We start from the raw sequence: 27,460 nt of genomic DNA, 5'->3' as shown, positions 1-27,460 counted from the left end.
GGGCATCACAGAGACCCTTTTTCACCCCCCTCCCCAAACAATTGGTGGCACTGATTTTTCTGCATTTGTCCAGTATTAACACTGAAAGGATAACAAGTAATTCTCTGCTCAACAAAGAATTGTTTTCACAAGAAGTTGACAGATCAGAAAACTGCAAGATAAGGCTGTTATTAATCAATTTTATACAACCGATCAAAGCAAACTCCACAGTTTAATTTAGAGGCAGCAGTGTGGAAATGAAAGATTTGCCTGCAAACCAAAAAATCTCTCCTGATTACTGGAGTAGTCCTTTAGGTGATCTCGCATTCCAGCCTTGAATGCTGACCCCTCTTGTAAAACAAGTGTTACTAAGGATCCCACCCACTTTGGGTGCTGCTTTGTTGATATCAAAAGTTATTTGTGTAGTTGATTTTTGAAATTGACAGTGAAGTTTAGCCACGGGTTCACAGCAGTGACTTGCAGGCTCTTTCTGTGCCTCTTGAAATAACTTATATTCTTCTTGTCCCCTCACGTGTAGAGCTCCATGCGTCCCTCTCCCTTGTTTTAGTTGAATCAATTAAGTGACTGTAAAATGTCCTCATTTTATACCCAAAACACTGGTCTTTCAAGTTACTGATGCCCTGCTCCCCACTAATACCCAGGCAATGTAACCATGATTTAACTTGATCCCTATTTGAGACCATCCAATCCTCAGTCTTCTCCTATTAGACCCCAGCCTATGATATTTGATTGCCTCATGAAGACTATCATTCACTCAACTACCAAGTACAATATGATTGGTCCCCAGTCTTCAGCCACATGCAGCCTTGACAGCGCAATGATCTGATCCTGGATTATGGATGACCCACTTCCTGACTGAATGTGACCTGACCCCTGGAGAAACTTTATAGAACAGCCTGTCTGACCAGGGTCCAACACTGTTCCTCCAGACTGAATTTGTGTGATGACCCTGACTGATTTTGCTTGACTGCTGGATTGACTGTGCCTCGTTCCCCAGACTAAAGAGACGCAGATACATACAGTGTTGCACTAACTGCCTGACTGACAGATTGTGGCCATCACTTCAGGACTAGAAATGGCCCAACCCTCAGACTGCCTTTCACAAGCCCTCTGAATGACTGGAATCCAACCATAACCCACTAACCATGCCTCCCTATGCACATTGCTATGCTTTCTAAACCCATGCAGTGTGATCTACAATGAAAACTGCTGCCACATGCACTGCCTCTTATGCAGTGTGCCGTATAGCAACATGTGTCCTACCTTTCTCATTTGCAGCCATATGCTCCTGCCTTGTCTTCTCTGTTTATGCTTCCCTTTAGTTGTAAGCAGCTTGCCTTGCTTTCTGAGCTGAAGTGCCACCTGTAAAGCTGATGTTGGTGCATTGTCATCGCCCAATTGGATGGAGCAATAGTCCATCATAATTTAGGGAGGTGCCCATTGTTGTTGCAGTGGCTCCAATGAACCGGAACAGAAGGAACATTGCAAACATATCAATATAGATAGTGAAAGCTGTGTACCCACCAGGCCTGAGGCTGAGGACTAACATCACCAGGTTGTGTGCTTAGTTTATGTATTATGAAGATCTTGTGGTCTTTTTGGCTTCTGGAAGTTAATTCTGGTGAGCAAGGTAATGAATGAGATGCAAATATATGCATCTAGGCTCCTCACTACTCGATGTTGATAAAGTGATCTTGCCATGAAAGGAAAGAAAGAATTTGATTATTGGCCTTGTCACCCAAGTGAAAGTAGGCCATGCAGCCCAGTGAATCTGCACCACCACTCAACGAGATCATGGTGGATCTGATCAAGATCTACTCCAATTTCCTGCATTTACCTCCTCACCTCCAATCATTGATTCCCTTACTGATTAAAAATGTTTATTTCAGTATCGAACATAGTTAATGTTTCAGCCTTAACCGTCTTCTGTAAGAAAGAATTCCACAGTTTCACGACCTCCTAAGGGAAGAAATTCCTTCTCATCGTAATGTATGACCACCTTATTCTCAGCATTCCTCAGTATCACTCTCGCCATCTCATGGAGTGGAAAATCATGCTTCACCCACTGAAAAGAACATGCATTCCAGACCTTCCAAGGGTGACACCGTTGGAAGAGTTGCCTAGTGCTGCTGGTAAATGCATTCCAACATTTCATACAATCCCGACAGTGTGGAAGCAGGGCATTCAGCCTATTGAGTCCGCACCAACCCTCCAAACAACATCACAACCAGACCCTCCCAACCCCCCATTCTATCTCTATAATCCAGCATTTCCCAAGGCTAATTCCACCTAGCCTGCACATCCCTGGACACTGTGGGCAATTTAGCATAGCCAATCAACATCTGCACTTCTTCCGATTGTGGGAGGAAACCGGAGCAAACCCATACAGACATGAGGAGAATATGGAAACTCCACACAGACAGTCGCAAGGATGGAATTGAACCCAGATCCTGGCAGTGGGCAGCAGTGCTAACCACTGAGTCATCGTGCCATCCATTTGATCACTGTTAACAGCTATTTGCAATTGCTGAGATTAGCGGACTGCAAGCGTGACTGATGAAAGCAGGAAATGAGAAGGATTTCCTATTACAAGCAGCATTCTGGAGTGGATTTGCAATAATAACAAGGTTTTAAATAGACAGATGCATTGCATAAATGTATATAGCCTGCAGGGAAATGTAAAGAGTTTTCAACCAGAGATTTCAGAGTCAAAGGAGAGTCATATTCACTTGTTTTTCTTGCAACAGCTGCTTCCAGTGCTGCTGAGTTTCTCCAGTTAGTTCTGTTAGTCTATCAGAGATTTCAACTGCTGTACTAGCTTGGACAGGAAGCAGGCAACTTCAGCAAATAAGAATTTGCCCTGAGCCCTGCCCAATCATGTCAACACAGACGCCATTAGGGGCTTCCAGCTTCAGGGGAAAGTTTTAAGTGAATTAAAGTGGCGAGATATGAACTGCCACCAAAACAGTGTGTGCACTGAAGGATTAAATTAAAAAGCTTTGTGGGATTTTCTTATGGGAAAAGGAAAAAAACAAGATTGTGGGCTTATGTGGATTTAAACCTCCTGAAACTGTTGAGTCAAGATCCCTAAGTCATCTGAGTTTGTGTGGGGTCCAGCTGAAGATAAAACTTAGAAAATAGAAACATAGATGTGGGGCAGGCGGGGGTCTTTGATCTGTCAAGTGAGGAATATAAAGCCACTGGAGGATGTTTTATTTTGTTTTAATTGTTTTTACTTTCATTTTTGGAATTCTGCAGCCTGACAGCCTGTTCCCAACCTGTCACTGTCTCGGCAGAGGTGACAAGACCCCCAGTCCTGCCCCCAGGACAGAGCCTACAGCCCGAAGACCAGCTCTGTTGAGGACGTGCTGCATGTTTTTGTGCTGAACAGTGCCTCTGAAGGTTCAGGTTCACAGGGCAGCTCATTACTGACATCTACAACTGAGCCCCTTCCTGGAGGAGCAAATGAACACATATTGTCCTTGGCCGTAAAGTTGCCAGTTTTTGAATGGCCCCCTCAACAGCCTCTTCCCAAAGTTATGTTCTTGCTTCTCCTGCAAAGGGAGCCAAGAGTTATGACCGTTTGCAATGATTTGTGTAAATAGGAGAATGAAATGACAACATTTGTGTAAAATGGCTGGTTGCAAATGGGTTACATGATGAGTGTTGATGGATATGTTTCTAGCGTGGATGAGTGAGTCATGTACCTGGAGAGAAGTACATGGAGCTGTGAGATGTGTTGGCCCACAGAGATCTGTGCAACAGGATGTTGGGGAAGATAGAAAGTGATGTGTGACAACTGAAAGCATAATGGCACTCACCTTCCTCATGTCCCTGAGGTCCTGCGTCCTTGGTGCATTATCCACAGCTTGAAAGGACCAGAATTCCAGTGCTGCTACTCTCCGTCAGTTCCACGTGTGCCTGCTTGCCTGGAAAGGTTGTCATCCTACTCCTCACCTTCTGTAGTCACCTCACCGTAGCCCCTTAAATCTTGTAGCAGGATATCCAGGTAAGAGTGAGAGACCTAGAGTCCAGTCTTAGATTAGATTAGATTACAGTGTGGAAACAGGCCCTTCGGCCCAACAAGTCCACACCGACCCGCCGAAGCGAAACCCACCCATTCCCCTACATTTACCCCTTACCTAACACTACAGGCAATTTAGTATGGCCAATTAACCTGACCCTGCACATCTTTGGATGGTGGGAGGAAACCGGAGCACCCGGAGGAAACCCACGCAGACACGGGGAGAACGTGCAAACTCCACACAGTCAGTCGCCTGAGGCGGGAAATGAACCTGGGTCTCTGGCGCTGTGAGGCAGCAGTGCTAACCACTGTGCCACCGTGCCGCCCGTTCATTCATACAATTGCTGTGGCCCTCAAGAACTCATGAGCTGGCAGCCCTTGGTAACCCACAGTATAGTTCCTTCGATTAGAAATCCTCCCTTCACCAGAATGGATGTGACATTTGGTATGGTCTCCCTGATTGGTTGTTCATGTCCAAGCAGTTAGCTAATTCCATGATTGAGTTAAAGCGTCATGACTAGGCTGACCATTGGTTCGTCAGGCCCTCAAACTGAAAATGATTACACCACTCTGGCAGTGAATAAGTCCAGAAGCTCCTGTGCTTTAAATTTAAATGTTGGTTTTGCTTTGGGGTTCAGAAATTATCACTGTACAGGTAAACATTTAGTATTATAGAACAAGAATACTTTTTGTCATTTACTGAATTTCATCTTGCTTCCCAGTATACACAACAAAATCATAGATTCCATTTTGTCAGACTTGTGAGAAGTTTGAAGATTTTGGCATAGAGGGCCAGTGAAAAGTGAAATGGTTAACCTATTTCTAAAATAGTTCAGTCAATTCAGTGTCTGATAACCTTTATGGGTATAGCTAAATATAACAGTGAGTCTCCGATGGGTACAGTTTAACTGTTGGCCTGGAATGCGGGTCTGGGCAGTAGGGGGAGCAAAGCAACACCTACACGGCGAGGATACAGGCAGCTCTTCCGACGGTGAGGACGGGCGCAAGGAGGGTCGTCACCAGAGGAAGAGACAGAGCACCGTGGGGAAAAAGGAGGGCAGCACAGCCCAAGCAGGAAAAGACGATCCCTCTGAGGGGACGGGTAAAGGCCTCCCTCCACCCGGTGAGAACCAAGAGGTACCCACCGGCCCACAGCTCCAGGTAACTGGGAGCAGCGGTCCTGTGACAGCTCTGCTGTCAGATGGAGAACTGAACTATGAGGATCCTGGGCCCGACCCAAAGACACCAGAGCGGGGAAATGGCTCCAGCGTGGAGCCAGACAGCCACCTCAGCCCTGGGAGGGTCCAGCAGTTTGCCGTCACCACGGGGATGCACACAGCTACCCCAGAGGGGCAAGACCAGCAGCAAATGGACACTGTTAACCTTGTAAACTGTTAAAATGGGGTTAAAAATTGCCAGCATCAATGTGTGTAGCATCAAATCAGCTACACGATGTGTTTCTACAATGGCCTTCCTGGCCAACGTTAAAGCCGACGTCCTGTTTCTGCAGGAGTGTGGGATACCGCACCTCAGCAGCTACAGGAGATGGTCGAGCTTGTGGGCCCATGGGCCGTCAGTTTGGTCGGGGGGCAACGATAGCCGCGCCTCCGGCCTGGGTATCTTGTTGTGAGGAGGCAACTTCACCATCTCTGAGGTTAAGGAGGTGGTGGGCGGGCGTCTCCTTGCCGACGTCATGTACAGGAATGCTCCCCTGAGACTGATTAATGTGTACGCCCCAGTGGGTAAGAGTGAACGGTTGGCCGTCCTGCAGCAGCTTCCACTGTTGCTGGCTACATCCAGGCCGGTCATTCTGGCCGGAGACTTCAACTGTATCATTGATGCAGATGGACGATCCGGCGGGGGGGACAGTAAACTGGACGCCACGTCCAGAGCCCTGATGGACACGGTAAAAGATGCCAAGCTGCATGATGTCTTCAGCGCCCATGCAGACGGAGCGCAGCGTAGATACACCTGATCACGGGCAGACGGGTCTATCCGCTCAAGGATAGATTACCTGTTAGTGTCCCGAACGCTCTCGGTCAGATCCACCAACGTCAAGCCGGTGTTCTTCTCTGACCACTGCCTCCTGCTGGCCGACTGTCACCAACAGGACGAGCAGCGGGCTGGTAAGGGAACATGGAAGCTGAACACAAAGCTGTTGACCCCGGGAAACATTGAGGAGCTCAAGAGGGACTACGCAGGTTGGAGAACCGTGAAGCCCCTCTTTGAGTCCCCAGCGGACTGGTGGGAAACAGTAAAAGGGAACATCAAGAGGTTCTTCATCCTCAAAGGTGTTCAGGAGGCGAGAGAGAGGCGGGGAAAACTGTCCCAGCTCCAGGCAAGTATGCAGAACCTGCTCCTGCTGCAGACGATGGGGGTGGATGTCACGGAGGACCTCAAGGAGGTGAAGGGCCAGCAAGCCTCGCTCTTTGCTTCGGAGGCCTCCAAGATAATCTTCCGGTCCTGGGTCCGCTCGGTGGAGCAGGACGAGACGTGCTCACGTTTCCTCTTCCAGAAGGTGCACAAACAGAGCTCCGTGCTCAGCAGCCTGAAGGAAGAAGATGGCTCGATAACGTCATCTCAGGCTGACGTCATGAGGATCAGTAAATCCTTCTATGCCAGTCTGTATGACGCGAAGCCGACCGACAGCGCGGCCTCCCAGTCATTCCTGTCCTCTATCACGGAGGTCTTAGACGACAGAATACGGGAGAGGGTGGACCCGCCGCTATCTCTGGACGTGCTGACCAAGGCCCTCGAGTCCTTTGAGTCCTTCGAAAAGAATAAAATTGCCAGAAGCGACGGCTTACCGGTCGAGCTCTATTCCGCTCTGTGGGACTTGATTGGCCAGGACCTGCTGGAGGTGTATGTCAGTATGCTTCGGGCAGGTACCATGAGCGAATCCATGAGGAAAGGCATCATCACCCTCATCTACAAGCGGAAGGGGGAGAGGGAGGAAATCAGAAATTGGAGACCAATCTCACTGTTGAATGCGGATTACAAAATTCTGTCAAAGGTAATCGCCAACCGGGTCAGGTCTGCTCTGGGGTCGGTGGTTCACCCTGACCAAACCTGTGCTGTGCCGGGCAGGAAGATTGCTGAGAGCCTCGCACTACTCAGGGATACGATCGCCTACGTGCAGGACAGAGGGTTGGACACCTGCCTGATCAGCCTGGACCAGGAGAAAGCCTTTGACAGGATATCACACAGGTATATGAGAGATGTTCTCTCCAAAATGGGCTTTGGGGAGGGAATCTGCAATTGGATCAGACTGCTCTACACCAACATTGTCAGTGCAGTCTCAATCAATGGGTGGGAATCAGATAGCTTTCCAGTCAGATCTGGAGTCAGGCAGGGCTGCCCTCTCTCTCCTGCCTTGTTTGTGTGTTGCATAGAGCCATTTGCCGAGTCCATCAGGAAGGATGCGAGCCTGAGAGGGGTGACTATTCCTGGCAGCGGGGGCCTGCAGGTTAAGGCCTCCCTGTACATGGATGATGTCACCATTTTCTGCTCTGATCCGCTGTCCGTGCGCAGACTCATGTGCATCTGTGACCAGTTCGAGTGGGCCTCGGGGGCCAAGGTAAACCGAGGCAAGAGCGAGGCCATGCTCTTCGGGAACTGGGCCGACCAATCCTCGATCACCTTCACCGTCAGGACCGACCACCTGAAGGTGCTGGGTATTTGGTTCGGAGGGGCTGGGGCGTGCGCCAAGTCTTGGGAGGAGCATATCAGCAAAGTGAGGCAGAAACTGGGCAGATGGAAGCTACGGTCGCTCTCCATCGCGGGAAAAAACCTGGTCATCAGGTGTGAGGCACTGTCATTGCTATTATACGTGGCACAGGTCTGGCCTATTCCCAGAACCTGTGCCGCTGCAGTCACCCGGGCCATCTTCCAGTTTATATGGAGGTCAAAGATGGACCGGGTCCGAAGGGACTCACTGTATAAAGATCTGGGCAACGGGGGAAAAAATACACCCAATGCCACTCTCACCCTGATGGCCACCTTTGTGTGTGGCTGCATCAAGCTGTGTGTGGATCCCCGGTACGCAAACACCAAGTGTCACTATGTACTGAGGTTCTACCTGTCCCTGGTGTTGCGAAGGATGGGTCTGGCCTCGCTGCCACGGAACACTTCGAGTAGTTGGACCGTTCCGTATCACCTGTCCTTCGTGGAGAAGTTTATGAAGAAAAACACCTTTGACCACAAGTCCATCAGGAAGTGGTCAGCACGTGGTGTCCTTGAGACCCTTCGGGAAAAGGAGAGGGCGGATCCTATCGAGCGGTTCCCTGAGCAGACTGTCAAAGCCATTTGGCAGAATGCTCATCGCCAGAACTTTCCAACAAGCACCAAGACATGGCTTGGCTGGTGGTGAGAAGGGCTCTGCCTGTGAGATCCTTTATGCACGCCCGGACTCTCAGCCGCACCGCACGCTGCCCCCGAAGCGGCTGCGGGGGGGACGAGACTGTCACACACCTCTTTCTGGAATGTGCCTATGCAGAAGAAGTCTGGAGAGGAATGCAGTGGTGTTTGTTGAGGTTCGTCCCGAGCAGCGCCGTGACGCGGGACTCCGTGCTCTACGGTCTGTTCCCTGGGACACACACCGAGACAAACATCAACTGTGCCTGGAGGATCATCAACTCAGTGAAGGACGCTCTCTGGGTGGTCCGAAACCTGTTGATCTTCCAGCTGAAAGAGTTGACCCCGACTGAGTGTTGCAGACTGGCACATTCCAAGGTCCAGGACTACGTGTTGAGGGACGCGCTGAAGCTTGGGGCAGCTGCCGCCAAGGCGCGGTGGGGAAAGACCACTGTGTAAAGTCTGCCTGCCTAATGAAGAACAGGGGCCCATGCAGTCATTTGGGCTCTGCTGACGCCTCAGCTAATTATATGTGCATATGATGGAAAAATGTACAGACCTGTATAAAAATGATAAATTCTGATCTCTGTATGTACATGTTTACATATGTATGGCATGACCAACTGTCCAGACCATCAAATTATTTTATGAATAAAGTATATTTTTGAAATAACAAAAAGAGCACTGGCAGGAAGCCAAAGTTATTTCTGACTCTCTGACTGAGCATTTCCCTGTGGCTTGTAGGTCTTCCTTAACAGAGGTGGTATGGACTCTGAATGGCATGTGAGATTTTCTTCACCCCCAATAAATACTATCATAGGCATGGCACATGATTTACCTTGTAATTTTAACAGTATAGGCTTCATTGTGAAGTCAGCTGTACTTTATATTCTGTCTTTGTCCTTCCATCTGTCTTGACAATTTGGTTCTTTTAACAATAATTACTTGCAATTCACAGTATCTCTAATGTATTCGTACAACTCAAGGCATTTTCAACAAAAGTTTGCCACTGACGCCCATAAAGAGAAATTAAGTTGATTGTCAGATGTCTTTTAAGGCTCATTTCAAAGAAGGAAAGCGTGAAAGTAAAAGACATTGCTGCATATGTGCTCTTAAATTCTTATCCCACAATAAGATTAAACAATGAAATGCATGTATCTTGAAATAAATGACAGTAATGTTTACCTTCAATGATTTATTTTACTTGTATCGACTCACTCTTTTTCTTAAATTTCAATTTTAGATTTTAAAGAAGTCATGTACTGAGGTTTTGCATGTGGAACCATCTTCTGTATGTGCTGGACGTAAGTAAATCTGCTTGTGATGCATTGGAGTAGATTAGACTGCGCGGTTGAATGGTGACCACTTTCAAGTTCCACAGCCACAAAACACCTAAAAACAGTATTGGAACAGGGCACTGCTGAGGGATTGCTGATAGCCACTTAAATCAGACTTTAGAGCTCAAATATATGTAAATTAAAGTAGCTAATGTCCATTTTGGGTCTTCTGTCAAATAGTAGGACTTGATGAATTTAAGCCACGACTTTATGAAGGAAAAGGGAGCATAGGTCAATGATGTTCCTTCCTTATCTTTGTTAAGGAGGCCTCCCCACATTATTGTTGTTCCAGGGAGAGGCCAGCTCGATGGAATTGTGTGCACTGCCTCGGGAGATAGATGGCAAGGGCGGTGGGCAGATGACAAAGCTACTTGGCCAGGTGATCCACCCTATTTAATGGGTTATCAGCTAATTTGTAGTCTTGACAGTCAGGATCTGAAAGGAGTGGCATGGTGGTAAGCACTGCTGCCTCAGCACCAGGGGCCAGGTTCAATTCCAGTCTCTGGTCACTGTGTGTGTGGAGTTTGCACATTCTCCCCATGTTCGTGTGGGTTTCCTCTGGATGCTCCTGTTTCCTCCCACATCCCAAAGATGTGCAGTTTAGGTGGTTTAGCCATGATAAATGTGGGGTTACAGGGCTAGGGTAGGGGGCTGAGTCTGGGTGGGATGCTTTTTGGAAGGTTGGTATAGACTTGATAGGCCTAATGGTCTCCTTCTACACTGTAAGGATGCTATAATCTGACACTTTTGTCCCTCCCACCCTTCCAAATAGTCTTAAAACTATTAACTTAATTTTAATGTATGTTTATGGTTTACATGTCCATGTCTTCAGAAAGGTTTATTATTCAAATATTGAATGTTGGGAGTGTTGTTGCTGAGAGAGAAAAAAATTTGCCTTAGATGAATTATCATAATATAATCCTTAATAAATATTTTTCTGTGACTTGGGGATATTTAAAAAGAGACTGGTTGTAAGCTGTCTTTGACAGAAAATAAATTGCTGATAACTTCTGACCCTTTTTGGAAACCTCTGAAAATGATGGGCAGCAGATAACACATTTTGGATTTGTTTCTTGCTGGTAATTTACTGCTGTGCTTCCTTATTTATCCAATCAACCTTTGTCAGTTTTCACCTCATAACTGCATAATTTAAGTTTGAGAATCTTGTTTGGATTGGGGTATGTCACTTTTTTTTTGCAGTTCCAAAATGCCCACAAGGAGTCTGGATAGCTTTAAAGTAAAACGCAGCTTTATTACAATTAACTGGGAGACACTCACCTGGAATAATGAATGCTCTCCTAACATAGTTTTACGAAGATTTACATACTTTTCCTAATCACATGACATTGTAGCTCCACCTTTAATTATGCTAAGTGCCTAACTTTTGAGTTGACCAGAAGATGCCAGGCCAGCCCGAGCTTCAGGATTTTGACTATAAATTATCCTAGTTATGCCTGCTGGATCCTCTTTGAAGGTTTGCTGACTAATACCAACCAGTTTCGAGCACATTCCAGTGACCTTCACGATTTTATATTTTCATGCATCATCCTTAAAATGTGAGCTCCAAAAAGTTCGAAACTCAAAGTACAAAACATATCCCTGCATCTTGATCACCAGGAGGAAAGAGAAACAAGTTATAGTTAAAACTGTTTAAAATCTCACCTATAATGCAAATACAAATACCAGACCACAGCAGGTTAATATTTAGTTTAGTGACTGGAGACATTGAGACACTCGCATTCAAACAGAGAATTATTACTTCAATAAAACGTGAGGACAAGTTCGTCATCTTTAAAAGTTTGTTAGTCTTTCTAAATTGTTTTGCCTTCTCAACAATTTCTTCCAATCTTGGATTTTAATCTTTATTTCTTATCCTTTACTTTTAGTGGGAGTGAGGGGTACAAATGTTTTCCATTCGATGTCTTCCACTCCAGGAGCACCAGCTATCACAATAAGGCAGCTTGCTTCCACTCATCTCTGCAATGTTTAATATCTTTTGGCTGTGGAAATACCCTTTTATTCAAACAGAAAATGATCTACTTATCCATGAGGTTGTTTAATTGTCTGTCTTTCCCTGGTATCATAATTTTTCTTTCTCTGATATTGTTTAGCTCCTGCGTGAATCTCTCAAGTGGAGGGAACCTTTGTCTCCCTCCCTCTATCAAAGCTTTTGAACAATCAGCACACAAGGATTCCATTACTTGCAATGCCTTCCTGCACATCCTGGTGTTGCTTGCTGAGATACTTTAGGCTTTGTGGACTCCCAATTCCTGGTTCCTTGGTCAGTCACTGACTGGCCATGTTGCAAAGGAGGAGGTTAACCTTATCTCAGCTCCTCAACTCTGTTTGAAGGTGCTTGATCACCCTGCTCACGGTGCCAGATTATTGTAGTTCTTAAATGACTATACAGTGTCCAGACAGTCTTAAAGTAAAACACAGATCTTATATCATTAACTAGGACACAATTACTCAGAAAGTATGTGTTATAATCAGTATGCGCATTCTCAGGTGAGAGTTTTATTTCCTGCATTAACTCCTACCTGCTCCAGTTACTGCTATTGGATTCAAGGCTAATTCAGCTCTTAGATAGCTTGAGATCCTGAGGGACCTATATCACTCACACTTTGGTTCAATTGTATTTGATTTTTGTTTTTGTCCATTTGATCATCCACTGTGGCATTACTAAATAACCCATCTTCATTAAAACAGTGCTAGAATTGTTTTATCCCTTGTTGGTTTTATCATTGATTGTTTTAGGAAGCTGTCATGAAGGATTTGTGAGAGGTAGGTTGTGCCTCACAAACCTTACTGAGTTCTTTGAGAAGGTGACCAAACAGGTGGATGAGGGTGAAGCAGTTGACGTGGTGTATATGGACTTCAGTTGGGCGTTTAATAAGGTTCCCCATGATAGGCTATTGCACAAAATATGGAAGCATGGGATTGAAGGTGATTTAGCAGTTTGGATCAGAAATTGACTAGCTGAAAGAAGACAGAGGGTGATGGTTGATGGGAAACGTTCATCCTGGAGTTCAGGTAATAGTGGTGTCCTGCAAGGATCTGTTTTGGGTCCACTGCTGTTTGTCGTTTTTATAAATGACCTGGATGAGGGTATAGAAGGATGGGTTAGTAAATTTGCAGATGACACTAAGGTCAGTAGAGTTGTGGATAGTGAGGAAGGATGTTGTAGGTTAAAGAAGGACATAGATAAGCTGCAGAGCTGGGCTGAGAGGTAGCAAATAGAGTTTAATGCTGAAAACTGTGAGGTGATTCACTTTGGAAGGAGTATCAGGAATGCAGAATACTGGGTTAATGGTAAGATTTTTGGTAGTGTAGATGAACAGAGATCTCTGTGTCCATGTACATAGATTCCTCAAAGTTGCCACCCAGGTTGATAGGGTTGTTAAGAAGGCAAAAGGTGTGTTAGCTTTTATTGGTAGAGAGATTGAGTTTCAGATCCATGAGGTCATGCTGCAGCTGTACAAAACTCTGGTGTGGCCATACTTTGAGTATTGCATACAGTTCAGGTCACTACATTATAGGAAGGATGTGGAAGCTTTGGAAAGGGTTCAGAAGAGATTTACTAGGATGTTGCCTGGTATGGAGGGAAGGTGTTATGTGGAAAGGCTGAGGGACTTGAGATGTTTTCATTACAGAGAAGAAGGTTGAGAGGTGACTTAATTGAGACATATAGATAATCAGAGGTTTAGATGGGGTGGACAGTGAGACCCTTTTCCCTCGGGTGGTGATGGCTAACATGAGGGGACATAGCTTTACATTGAGGGGTGATGGATAAAGGACAAATGTCAGAGGTAGTTTCTTTACTCACAGAGTAGTAGGGGCATGGAACGGCCTGCCTGAAACGTTAGTAGACCCTTCAGCTTTTAAGGGCATTTAAATGGTCATTGGATAGACATATGGATGAGAATGGAACAATGGACAGTACATGGGCTTCAGATTGATTCCCCAGATCTGCACAAAATCGAGGGCTGAAGGGCCTGTACTGCACTGTAATGTTCTATGTTCTATGGTTCTATAAACTCATCTTCTCATTTTGATCTTGTTCCTATTATATGAGCATTAAAGCCTCAGTGATGATTATATATCCCTGCACAAGAAAGGAGATGTTGATGGGTTGACAAGTTGATTCTGGATTGAGGTGTTGCCATTAAGAATGTACCATGGAACAATTGTTCCCCATGCTTTTGTTTAATGCAAAAATGATGCAATGTCTAGGCTTGGCCTGCAAAGGTTCTTTACGTGGTAACGTAAGTGCCCTATTTGCAAAGCTGACTGATAATATTAAATTAGTTGGCACACTTGGGATTATTGGCAAATGCTATCCAGTTGTTCGAACACGTTCAGCATTAAACAATTTGTTCTGAGTTTTGCAAACACAAGCTGGTTGAGTATGGTCAAGTGCAGTGCTTATTGCAAATGGCCAAAGGGTCATGCTGTTCAATATTATCCATAAATCATTGAGGCTTTCAGCCTATTACTATACAGTAGCAATATAGAACAGCATGCTTCATCTGTTGCTCAAATTCCTGAGCTATCTTATCCTTCCAGGCTGATTTGCGACATTACTTTGCTACAAGTTCTATTTATTTCTTACTACATGATCTTTTCAATAGTTTAGCTACTTTTAAAGGACCTATAGACGTCTCCCAGAAGCATTTTTGATTTTTCTTAATCTCTACTTATACTGATTCTACCTCCCAATCTTTTCTGACAAGATCCTTTCTTACTACTAATCTTGCGTCATCACCTATGGTTAGGGCCACTTCTCCATTTCAACCCTGTCTCTCTTAAAAATACTGAATATCCTGGACTAAGAGAAGGCAATAATCTTGTGATATTGTTGCTTTACTGTTAACCAGAGACCCAGGTTCAAACCCTGCTATTGCAGATGGTGAATTCAGTGAAAATCTGGAATTCAGAGTCTAATGAAGACCATGAATCCATTATGGATTGTTGAAAAAGACTTGTAGGGAAGGAAACTGGCAATTAGGGTGATGGACAATAAACGCTGCCTAGCGATATCCTCCTCTTGCGAATGAATTTAAAAAGTAACTATTTTCCAACATTAGTTTCCTTTGTAATTGTGTCATTGTAATGGCAGTCCATGAACTGATTTATCTGTATTTGTGGCAATTGTTTAATCTATCTTGTTATGAACATTGAGATAAAGATTCTTAAGTTTTATTTTATATCACTATTCTCTGTGTGGATCTTATTTGCTGATGCAGTTATCATTAAACTCTGTCCCTTCATGTCCCACTTTGTTCATCTTTAACTAACTCAATACAGTGCTATGTTGTCTCAATTTCTCTCTTTAGATTTTGAAATCTCTCTTTAGTTGACTTATTTTTGTTTAAAGAGCTTTTGATAGTTCAAATGATCTCATTCCTGATGAAGGGCTTTTGCCCGAAACGTCGATTTTCCTGCTCCCTCGATGTTGCCTGACCTGCTGTGCTTTTCCAGCACTACTCTGATCTTGACTCTGATCTTCTAGGATGCTGAGTCACACAGATTAGCTCCCTGGTTTTCCAGTACAACTACAATATCCTTGATTCAAAATCCCTTTTTCCCATGGCAATCTTTGACGCATCCATTTAATTCTTTTATCTGTTTGATACTATGCCACTTGTCACATGGTTCAGGTAACATGCACAGAATATTATTTCTGAAGCTCCATGTTTAAATTTGCATCCTAACTCCTCAAATTCACCCAATGCCAACAAACTTCAATTAGTACTCCAGGAAGTCTCTCTGTCGTACTGTTTTGGTTAAAAAAGGTTGCAGAAATACTAACAGGTTAATCATTAAGACACCTTGTACACACGGACCAAAACCCACATGCCACTTGTACAAAATCTAAACTTGAAAATAAATGATATTAATAATTATGTCAAATTAAATGTCTTACATCACAGTGTTATTAGTGAACTAACCAAATTGTTTTGCCCTTATGTGAACACTCTCTTAACTCTCTTAAATTATCAGACTCTTTATCTGACATTTTCATGATGATCAAAAATTATCCATAATTAAATTTTTGGTAATACTGAAGCTATTGCTTTTGAATCCCCAAAATATGATGCCAAATCACTACTGAAGTCCAGGTCAGAGATGTTAATGTCAGGTGACCCTGACCTATACAGGAAATCCAGGTAAAACCTTTACAAGACTATCAGAGATGCCAAGAGGCAATGCCAAACTAAGTTTGAGGCCCAGACTAACCACACAGACACCTGTACTTGTGGCAAGGCTTACATGATATAATGGCTTACAGAGTGAAGTTGAACAGAATATGTTCCTACCTGATGAGCTCAACACATTCTACACTCACTTTGAACAGAAAGTCAGTGAAATTATGTCACCTGTCCCAACAGCTTCTGATGTGCTTGTACCCATGGTCACCACTGCAGGTACAGTTAGATTGGCTTTCTTGAGAGTGAACCCATGGATAGCAATTGCCGTGGCTGGAACCTCTCGCCTTGAGTCAGATCCTGTGTAGACCAGCTGCCAGGTGAATTTGCTGACACCTTTAAACTCTCCTTACTACGATCTGAAGTCCCCACCTGCTTCAATAAAACCACCATCGTCCCGGTTCCAAAGAAAAATCATACAGTATGACTCAATTACTACTTTCCAGTGGCTCTGACCTCAATAATTATGAAGTGCTTCGAGAGGTTAGTAATGGCTCACGTCACTTCCAAACTACCAAATGGCCTTGATCCTTTGCAATTCGCCTACCTGTGCAACAGGTCCAAAGCAAACTCCATCGCCCTGGTCCTATCCTCCTCCCTGGAACATCGAGATAACAAGGACACCTACGTCAGTATCTTACGTATTGACTACAGCTCCACCTTTAACACCATAATTCCACACAAAATCATCTCCAAACTCTGAGACCTAGGTCTTGGCTCCCCTTCCTGTAACTGGATCCTTGACTTCCTGTCCTATAGACTGCAATTCGGAAGAATAGGTGTCAACACCATAATCCTCAACACTGATGTACTGCAAGGCTGCATATTCAGTTCCTTAGTATACTCTTTTTATATACTCATGACTTTATGGCCAAATTCTGCACCAACTACCTTTTACAAGTTTGATGATGACACCACCATAGTGAGTTGGATCTCAAATAATAACGAGATAGAATACAGGAAAGAGATTGAGTGCTTAGCAGCATGGTGTAAAGACGACAATCTCTCCATCAACATAGCAGAATGAAGAAGCTGGTTACTGACGTCAGGAAACGGAGTAGAGGACACCCCCTTGTCTGCATCAATGATCTTGAGGTGGAGATGGTTGAGAGTGTCAAATTCCTGGAATTGACAATCACCAACAATCTGCTCTGGACCCGCCCCACATCAGTGTGATGGTCAAGAAAGTGCAACAAAAGCTCTACTTCCTCAGGGGGCTGAGGAAATTCAGCATGTTCACAAAGACCCAGCCAATTTTTATAGATGCACCATAGGAAGCATCCTATCTGGATGCATCACATCATGGTTTGGCAACTGCTGTTCCCAAGACCTCAAGAAACTACTGAGAGTCATGAACATGGCCCAGTCCATCAAATAAACTAGCTTTCCATCCACTAACATCATCTGTACCTTCCCCCCCACCTTGTTCCGTCAGGCAGAATATATAAAAGTTTGAATACATGTATGAACAGATTCATGAACGGTTCTTCGCTGCTGTTATTAGACTTTTGAATGGACCTTTCAAATGTTAATTCTCTTCTCTCTCTCTCTCTCTCTCTCTGTATCATCTCTGTGGCTGTAACACTGTATTCTGCACTCTGGTTTAGTATCCTGATGCACTTTGTATGGTTCAACCTTCGTGTAGAGCATGTAAAACAACACTTTTCACTGTATCTCAGTACATGTTGATAGTATTTAAAAAAAATCACAGCCTTACCCTGCATTCTGAAAGCAGTCTGACATTGGCCCTGTGGGCTTGCAACTTTCATGTTTTATTTGATGCTGAGATGAGCTTCTAAGCTCCTATTTGTACCAACACTGAGGCTGTTTATTTCCACCTCCATAACACCACCTTACTTTGCCAATGCCCCGGCTAATCCAACTGCTGAAACCCTCCTTTATGCTATTGTTATTTTAGATTTCACCATACCAACTGACGATTCCTTACTGGTGTCTCACATCCCACCCTGTGTAAATTTGATTGTGATCCAAAACTCTGATGCCTCTGTCTTAACTCAGATAAAGTCCCATACCCCAAGCATCCCAAATACCCTTTAATGACATTGAGTCCAGTTCGAACAATGTTGTGAATTTAAAATTCCCCTCCTTGTTTACAAGTTCTTTTGTTGTCTTGTCCCTCTCTATCTCTGTATTTTTCTGTCACTCAGCAACCTTCTGAAACATCTCTGCTCCTTTATTTCTGGCCTTTCATGCATCCCTGATACGACTAACTCTCCTTTATTGGCTGCACCTTTATTTGTCAGTGTCTTAAGTAATGGAATACCTCCCCTACCCCTCTCTTATTGCCTCTCTACCTGACTTTACTCCTTTAAGACATTTTTGAAAGCTACGTCTTTGACTCGCTTTTGGTCATCTGATCTAATATCTACTGTTGTAGCTTGGAGTCATACTTTATTTTACAATACATGTGAAGTATCTTTGTTTGTTTTGTAGGTGAGGTTGAGTATATGGGATGTATGGAATGGACTTTGGATGTCTTGGGAGGGTTGGACTCTGAAACAGTAATGGCTTAAAAAAGTGTGGAATCGGGTTGATATGAGATAGATAAAAGGAATAGAGTGATTATTGCATAGGAAGGTGGAATGCCTTGGGCCAGTTATTTAATTAAGTGCTGTTGCAATAAGAATGTTGTTTTCACTGCAAATGTTTTACGGGTTACTGCTAACATTACAATAATCTGAATCCTACAGCATGATTCATCCCAATTCTATCTGGTAAATTGAGTCCAAGTACAAAAGGAATCCTTGAAGACCGAGCCTGTAGCTGTATTTCTGAGCTTTGCATGGGGTAATAAATAAAACAAGCTGATTCTATCACCAAGTACAGGTGTTAATGCAAAATGAATAGTGTGCAATTGAATGTAGACAAAAAGGTTACATAACAATGCAATAGAATATTGCATTGCTCGGCTGACGAGGAAAATTAAACTTTTGTTTTTCATAATGGGGTTGGGGGAAGAAAGTTTTCAATTGAACTTCCAATGTGGAAAAACTGAAAATTTATCAATAGAAATGAGTGATTTCAAAGGGTTGCATCCGAAATGTTGACTACTCCACCTCCTGATGCTGTCTGGCTTGCTGTATTCTTCCAGCCTCCTGCTTGTCTACCTGGGATTCCAGGATCTGCAGTTACTTTGTCTCTAGCCAATGCTGATTTTAAGCCTCTCTATCCTCTCCATATGCATGCAAGTGCCTTTGCTGTACAGTGTAAGATTGCTAATAATCTAACTTACTCTTAAAGCAAGTTGATTCCTTCCTTCAGACTGATTGTAGCTGAATATCGCTGTAGTTCAAATTGCTTTCAAAAGCTATTTGAATAGTCAGGGCTGTTCATATATTTTTTGTGATGGGCTTTCCAAAATGTTAAGCATTTATTGTTTTCAATTCTGATCACCACACTGTAGGAAGGATGTGGAGACTTTGGAGAGGGTGCAAAAGAGATTTACCAGCATTGTGTATTAGTTATAAGGAAAGGTTGGACAAACTAGGACTCTTTTCGTTAGAGCATTGGAGGCTGAGAGGTGCCCTGACAGAAGTACAATATGTGACATTGTGAGAAGTGTGGATAGTTGGAGTATTTTTCCCAGAGTGGAAATGTTAAATACTAGGAGGCATAGGTTAAGGAGGGAAAGTTTAAAGGAGATGTGAGAGGGATGTTTTTTACATAAAGGGTGATAGGCACCTGGAACTCATTGCCAGAGGAGGTAATAGAAGTATATACATTAGTGAAGTTTAAGAGGCGTTTAGACAGACACATGAACAGGCAGGGAATCGAAGGTTACAGATCATGTACGGACAGATAGGATTGGTTCAGAATGGCATCGTGATTGGCACAGAAATGGTGGCTGAAAGGCCTGTTCTTGTGGTGCGCTGTTCTATTTGTTTAGGATTAGGGACCTTTGAACATCTGTAAGTTCCTTCTTGCTCAATGCTAAATCAAGGTACAAATAATTTTGATATTGGTTGATCTTTTCTAACCGTCAATATTCCAACTGCCTGTTATACATTTTTGCAGATGCTGGAGATCAGAGTTGAGAGAGTGGCACTGGAAAAGCATAGCAGGTCAGGCAGCATCCGAGGAGCAGGAGAGGCGATGTTGCAGGCATAAACCTTTCCTCAGGCATAAGCCCTTCTTGATGAAGGGCTTATGCCTGACTGACTGACTGATTGATTGTGCTTTTCCAGCATACACTCTCAACTGTGTTATACATTTTTCCCAATTTTCATTTTCATTGATAATCATGAGAAATATATAATGACTGGTTGGTCTGTGATTTCTCTAAGATACAAGTACCTTTTGTGACATGTAGCCGACTCCTTCCAGCTGTAAGATAGAGTTTGTGATCAAAACCTATCCGATTCACCTCCGTAATTATAGTCGATTGGAGGTCTTATGGAACTTTGAAGTAGGTTTGATTGTTTGGGATTTTATGTTCTAGCAGTTTAGAAATAAAACCGAAAATGTTGGAGAAATATTCTGGCATTCTGTTATTCTGTTTTGTTGCTTTTCTATGATTTCCTCATGATCAAATCACACAATTGAATTGGCCATACTAAATTGCCCGTAGTGTTAGGTGTAGGGGTATGGGTGGGTTGCGCTTCGGCGGGTCGGTGTGGACTTGTTGGGCCGAAGGGCCTGTTTCCACACTGTAGCTAATCTAATCTAATCAATTTACAGTACCAGAGCTAACTGTTTGTGAACCAGAAATTATGCTTTTATATTGTGCCCTTCCTGACGAAAAGGCAGGGTATTATTTGGGCACAAACTAAGCTTGATACAATACAATTCTCTGTGAATCATTCGAATGGTAAAACTCAGATTGTACAAACTATTTACCAATGCACAAAAAGAATTTCGCAAATAACATTAAAAATAATATTTAAAATTACCATAAGCAAAATAAGCAATGGGTAAATATCAATTTTGTGAAAAAGCAGTCCTTCGAAAATGTACAATTTTGGATTGATACATTGATAAATGAAAATGAAAGATCAGTTCTCAGAAGATTTCTCTTCCTCCCTCATTTGACCTTAACTGAAGGAAATGCAATTATTTTATTTTCGATATTAACGAGTATCAAGCAGGATCAGGATCCGGGGTAGTTGAGCACTACCTTAATTAGAACATTTATTCTCCATTGGTAACAATTAGGAATTAGACATGTTGCACTATTTGATGGTTCACTAAATTGCAGTGTTTCTTGCACAGAGCTAAGTAAGGTATTGATACTATCTTGCGCATGTTCAGTATAATGAAATTTACCTTACTATGATCTGGTATTTCTGCACTTACAGAAGAATTTGAGGTTGTGCTAAGAGGAAATGGATTCACAGCAGGAAGAGGCACAGATCTGATTGTGTGTAGATACTACATAAATGATTCAACCATTATAAGTAAGTATGTGTACACATCTGTGTTAATGTCAAAATATTGTTACTGATAATCACTTAATTTTATGGACTAATTTCATTTTTCAATATTCACAATAATGGACATTAAAGCCTGAAAGCTACAGCAAGGAAGTGTTTGCAACTTAAGGATGTACAAGTTTATTCTTTTGGATCAGATGACAGTTTGGTTAAATTCTTGCAAGGTTTTCTCTGGTATTGATAATTCAGAGAACCATGTACTTGGTAAAACTGTCTCACAGCATGACATTGATTGTGAGGAATAATTCCATGAGTATGACTATGTCCCCATGCCGTCATGTCCATGATTGGGTATGTCCTGTCTCACTGACAGGTCAGACCTACCAGAGGTGCAACTCAATTGTATGTAGTTGAGAGGGAGTTTGCTAACACTGCTCCACATGGAATCTTACAGCATAAGGGCAAACATACCTCCTGCTGATTAATACCTAACACCCCATCCATATCCACCTCTACCTTCATTGACGAATCAGTACAGTTCCATGGAAGTCATTGCCACAGAAGGCTGTGGAAGCCAGGTCAATGAGTACATTTAAAGTAGAAATAGATAAGCTGGAAGGTTCATTTCCAGATGTTTCATCACCCTACTACGTAACATCCTCAGACCCCATCTCCCACCCCCCTGAGAAAAGGAACAGGAATTGACCACCACAGGAAATGACATCACCAACCCAAAGAAACCCAAACATATAAATAGAAAGCAGGAATTTTCAGCAGTGCTTCGCTTGAGGCGCACTGAAGATGTTACCTCGTAGGGTGACGAAAGGGGAATTAAACCTTCCAGCTCAGCAGGCAAACCTACATCCAAAACTTCAACCTGAGCTACAAATCTTTTCAAAACTCGCTAAGAGATGGATATGTTCTTGATTGCCAATGGGTATCAAAGGTTATAGGGAGAAAGTGGGAAAATGGGATTGAAAACCTATCAGAGCTGAAAATGTGTTGCTGGAAAAGCGCAGCAGGTCAGGCAGCATCCAAGGAGCAGGAGAATCGAAGTTTCGGGCATAAGAACTAATTTTCCAGCAACACATTTTTCAGCTCTGATCTCCAGCATCTGCAGTCCTCACTTTCTCCTAGTTGGAAACCTATCAGCCATGATTGAATGGCAGAGCAGACTCAATGGGCCAAATGTCCTAATTTCTGCTCTGATGTCTTATGGTCTTATGTTGAGTACAACTTGGAAGAAGTGTTGATGATTGCAAGGATCCAGAATGTACTTTCAGCTGGGAATCTTCAACATCGATCACCAAGAGTGGTTGAAAAGCACCACTATTAACCGAGCTAGCTGAGCCCTGAAGGACATTGCTGCCAGATTGAACTGCCCGCAGCCGGTGAGGGAACCTACAAGAGGGAAAACCTGGTTTGCCTTTGACATCATTAGTCGACCTGCCGCAGATGTACACCTCAGTACCAATTAAGGTGACCCCTGCATAGTCTTTGTGGAGATAAAATCCCATATCTACATTTAAGATACCCTTCACCATGTTGTGCTAAAAGGGACAGATTTTGATGCAGCTGAAGACTGGGCATCCATGAGCCATAAGCAGCAGGAGAATTGTGTTCAACCTGAAATCAATCTGAAACATAACGTCATGGAATGTACCCCATTCTACCATCAAGCCAGGAGAACAACTCTGATCAATGAAGAGTGCAGTAGTGCATGCCAAGTGCAACACCAGGCATAGCTAAAAATGTTAGCCTGGTGAAGCTACAACACAGGAGAACTTCTGTGCCAAACAGCAGAAGCAGCATGGGATAGACAAGCTGATAGTAATGCTGGACAAGGCCGATCCCAGAATAAAATCTAGACTGATAGCTCGTATATTTTTACAGTTGGCTAATGTGATGGAAAGTCACTTACTGGATTTAGGTAACCTCACCTTGCATGATATTGGGACCATCAACTGGGGGCACGGTGTCTATTGACAGGAGACCCTGCCTGTCTGTGATCGATGCGTGGGCCACCACTGAATTACCAAACTGGATGTCAAATGGCTCATTAAGAAGCTGAGAATCCTGCGTCATCCTCTTGTCTTTCCATTTCATTGTGGGAAGTTTACTACTGCCAGAAGAATGACATGGATCCCCAAACTACATTTACATATTCCCAGTCACCATGTGTCCCACTGTACAGGCTGCATTAAATCCAGCCCATAGTATTCTCATGTTTATGAAAATGCAGAGACAATTTCTGAGAATTATTTTCACTGAGAGAAGCCATGAAATATGCAGTTTCTTTCTCTACCTTTGAGTGATCGAATTTATTCCATTTTGGTCTACTTGATTTTGAAGTTAGTTTTGTAGAATATTTGTATTGGTTTCATACAAATGTGCTATTCTTGCTGCAAAGTTTAACATTTTCTTTGTAACAGAAATGCTTAACTTATACTTTTGGAATTAAGTTTGTTCGTTAATCGGCTCAGTATAAGGAACTCATGCAATGATTCATTTTCCAGCTGAGAAACCAAGTAACATGGTAACGGATAATTATCTGCTGTGTCCAGCGCCTGTGCTACAGGAAGCAGGCCAGTAAGTACTCCATTCATATACATCTAAAATTAAAAATAGTTGAACATTTGACGGAATATTATTGAATCCCACTACATTCTGCCCTGCTTCCAGTTTCATTGTTGCTCACTACTTTGTCTTGTATCAGCATGAGCAGGATTTATTTTACATTTGATGGTTAACCAAAGTGAGGGTCAGCAATCTTGTTCATCTCAGCAGTTTTGGTTAATGATGGTCTGCCATTACTTCCCACACTCGGCTATGCAGTGAGGGGCTGGGTCCGTAATCTACTTCAGTCAGAACGAGAGCTGATCCTGCGCTGTTGGCAATGTTCTAAACAACATGCTAGCCAGCTAGTTAACTAAGCCAACCAATTGCCCTTGAGGTGTATGCAAAGTTGTTGAAGGATTCCTTGTGACTGATTCTGGCAAGCTCCCAGAATGTGAGAGAGGTATGAAGTGGTTTCCTTGAATTGATCTTTGAGAGGGGATGTGAAGAGGCAAGTAAGACTGGCAGAGGGAATATGAGAATAAGATCGTGGTTAGGGTAAAAGGGAACCTTATGCCCAAAATGTCGATTCTCTTGCTACTTTGATGCTGCCTGACCTGCTGCGCTTTTCCAGCAACACATTTTTAAGCTCTGATCTCCAGCATCTGCAGTCCTCACTTTCTCCTAAAAGGGAACCCAGACATCATCTACCAACCTTTTTTTTTTTGGCATTCATAGGACGTGGACATCACTGGTTGTGCCAGCATATATTGTCCATCCCTTGTTGCTCTTAGTGATACCTAACTGGTGATGAGGCTGAATCCTTGAATTGCTGCAGCCCTTTGATGTAAACATGTAAATAGTAAGCTAGTAATAAGAGGTGGGGTGTTACTTTTACCAATCCTTTGAGGTGAAAATGACCATTCAATGGGTGGTGTAGTTAAATTCTACCAGGTACGCAGGTGGTTTCGAAGGGTATTCCGCACCTGGTCCTGCTGCAAATAGGACAGAGTGATCCTTACTAAGGAAGAGGGTGCTACCAAACTATCAGCGAGATAGCAGTGGTAGAGGTGATTGGTAGAATATACTGCAAGGCTGGTTATATTTAGAATGGTTAAGTTGTTGGTCTAGTTGTTTGGGGACCCAAATTATGGATGTACGGGTGGGAAAGAAAGCAAAAGTTGCCTGGTCTGCGATTGAAAGGGGGTATAGGAATATGGTAGCCTTTTATTCAAGAAAGGCTGCAGGGTGACTACTTCTATTGGCCAGTCATTTTAACAAAACTGGTGAGAATTGTAGGCAAGGGAGGGGTAGGGGAGGGTGGAGGGAGGAGGGGTGGGGCTGTGGTCACCAGGCACTTGGAGAAATTGGAGTTATTTAAGGAGAGCCGGCTCAGAGTTGTAAAAGGCAGGTTGTGTTTGACTAATGTGATTTTCACTACACTAAATTAATACAGGCAAAACTCAGGGAACGTGTTGGCTGACCAGATGGCAATTCTTGGTAACTTTGGGTTATACCTAAAATGTTGACTTCTTCACCTACTGATGCTACCTTGCTTGCTGTGTTCTTCCAGCCTCCTATTTGTTTACTTTGGGTATCTTTGAGCAGAAGTACAATGGATTGGAAAGTACCTCTGCAGCTTGCAATTCACACCAGATTGAGGGGCGCAAAGAGTAGAATAAAAGGTTAACTATTGAACATGTACTTAGAAAGATTTGTCCATTATGATGTCAGGATCACATGATGGTAGAGAGACTTTAGAAGAAGGAGCGACAGCTCAGAACTCATGCTGAGTCATCAGATGTGAACCACAATTCTATTGTAGAAAAGTGCATCCCAAACATCCTCAAGGAGACAACAAAATGTGGTGCAGAACCCAGCAGCATTTAGGAACAGTGGCCAAGGGCCTGAAGGATACAACTTGAAGCAAGTTGGGGAAAAGCTTGAGAAAATATTACCCAGTAATTAGAGAAAAGAGGAAAGCGGTACAGGATGAAATGTTCTCACAGTAAACGGAAATGGATTCCATCTTACTGCATCGGTAACCAATTGAACATGTGGAATACAGCCTAGGAATCTTGCAGTGAATAACTCACTACCTAACTCCCCAAAGCCCTGTCCACCATCTGCAAGGCACAAGTCAGGAGTGTGATGGAATACCTCCCATTTGGCTGGATGGGTACACCTCCAACAACATTCGAGGAGCTAGACACCATCCAGAATAAAACAACCCACTTTATTGGTTTGACATCTACAAGCATCCACTTGCTCCACAACTACAATCAGTAGCAGCAGTGTGTGCCATCTACAAGATGCACTGCAGAAATTCACCCTTTGGCAGCACCTCCCAAACCCATGACCATTACCATCTAGAAGGACAAGGACAGCAGATACATGGGAACACCACCACAAGCAAGTTCCCATCCAAATTCCTTTCCATCCTATCTTGGAAATAAATTGCCACTCACTGGGTCAAAATCCTGGAACTTCCTTTCTAACAGCATTGTGGGTCAACCTACTGCAAATGGACTGCGGCAGGTCAGCACCAAATTCTCAACATCAGCTGGGGTCAGACAATAAATGCTGGTCTCGCCAGCAATGCCTACATCTCCTGAATAAATATTAATACAATAGGAACATAGAAACACTACTTAAGAGCAGGATATGGCAAAGTGGAATTGGTCACAATCTCTCATGCTATGCACATTGAGACAGAATCCATAGAAGGGTAAGGGAAGAGTATTCTCTGTTTTACAATACTCCCATTGTGAAGTGTGTCCCACTTGAACTGCATGCAGCTCCTCCTGTGGCTAGGCAGGTCATTATGAATCAGGATAACATTCTAGAAAGGATTATTCAGTGAGCAGAAGGAAAGCTGCATTCAAGAAATGGAAGAACCAGAAGGCAGAAATGTAAACCTTATTTGGGGAATCCAGGAATTAAAAACAAATGCAAGTGCACTAACACCAAGTCGGTGGACACCTTATAGATTTGAAACTCAATGTAGGAGCAGCAAACTCAATATTTTCCAATGAGTAGCAGTTGCTGAATTAAGTAATTTGACAGTCATCTTCACTCCATTTCCAAAGTCCAGGAGGGATCACATTGAAATTTAAAGGGCAGTTGGCTACCAGGTTACAACTCAAAGTCAAATAAATCTCTGAAAATATATGCATCTTTCAGAACCAAGAATCCTCACTATCAAACAGTAAACATGAATGGATTTGAAATGGGCTTTTAAAGTTGATGAAGTCCAATCAGGAACAAAGGAATTAGTTCATGATGGAATTCCTGAAGTGGCTCAGTGACTTGGATAAAATGAAAACTGCAACGCACGTCAAACTGAGAGACTGCCCAAAATTGTTTCATATGATGTGGCTAGCGCTGGCTGGGCCAGCATCTATTTTCTCCCCTAAAAGAAATGAATAAACTAAAAGTGTGTTTATAATAATCACCAGTCACTACGTGATCACATAATGGCTAGTTTCACATGGCAGAGTTTTATTGAATTCATATGCAACTACCTGCTGTGGTGGGGTATGAACCTGTCTGTCCCCAGAACATTAGCTTGAGATTCTTGATTGTCTATTG

General features: G+C 43.4%; 1 protein-coding gene across 2 annotated transcripts in view; it reads left to right on the top strand.

Annotated features, from left to right (window-relative positions):
- Window positions 1-27,460, top strand: part of antxr2a (ANTXR cell adhesion molecule 2a) — a 235,052-nt gene that overhangs the window by 70,255 nt on the left and 137,337 nt on the right. For both annotated transcript variants that reach the window (XM_043696278.2, XM_087985795.1), the window contains exons 8-10: window positions 9,621-9,681; window positions 21,239-21,337; window positions 23,830-23,902. In XM_043696278.2, the coding sequence (XP_043552213.1) occupies window positions 9,621-9,681; window positions 21,239-21,337; window positions 23,830-23,902 (233 nt within the window). The remainder of the gene's footprint in view (window positions 1-9,620; window positions 9,682-21,238; window positions 21,338-23,829; window positions 23,903-27,460) is intronic.

This window comes from Chiloscyllium plagiosum, unplaced genomic scaffold (genome assembly GCF_037043375.1).
Source record: "Chiloscyllium plagiosum isolate Xiang-an unplaced genomic scaffold, Cpla_swu_hap1 HiC_scaffold_1, whole genome shotgun sequence".
Classification (NCBI taxonomy): domain Eukaryota; kingdom Metazoa; phylum Chordata; class Chondrichthyes; order Orectolobiformes; family Hemiscylliidae; genus Chiloscyllium; species Chiloscyllium plagiosum.
This window is presented reverse-complemented; position numbering and strand designations above follow the sequence as displayed.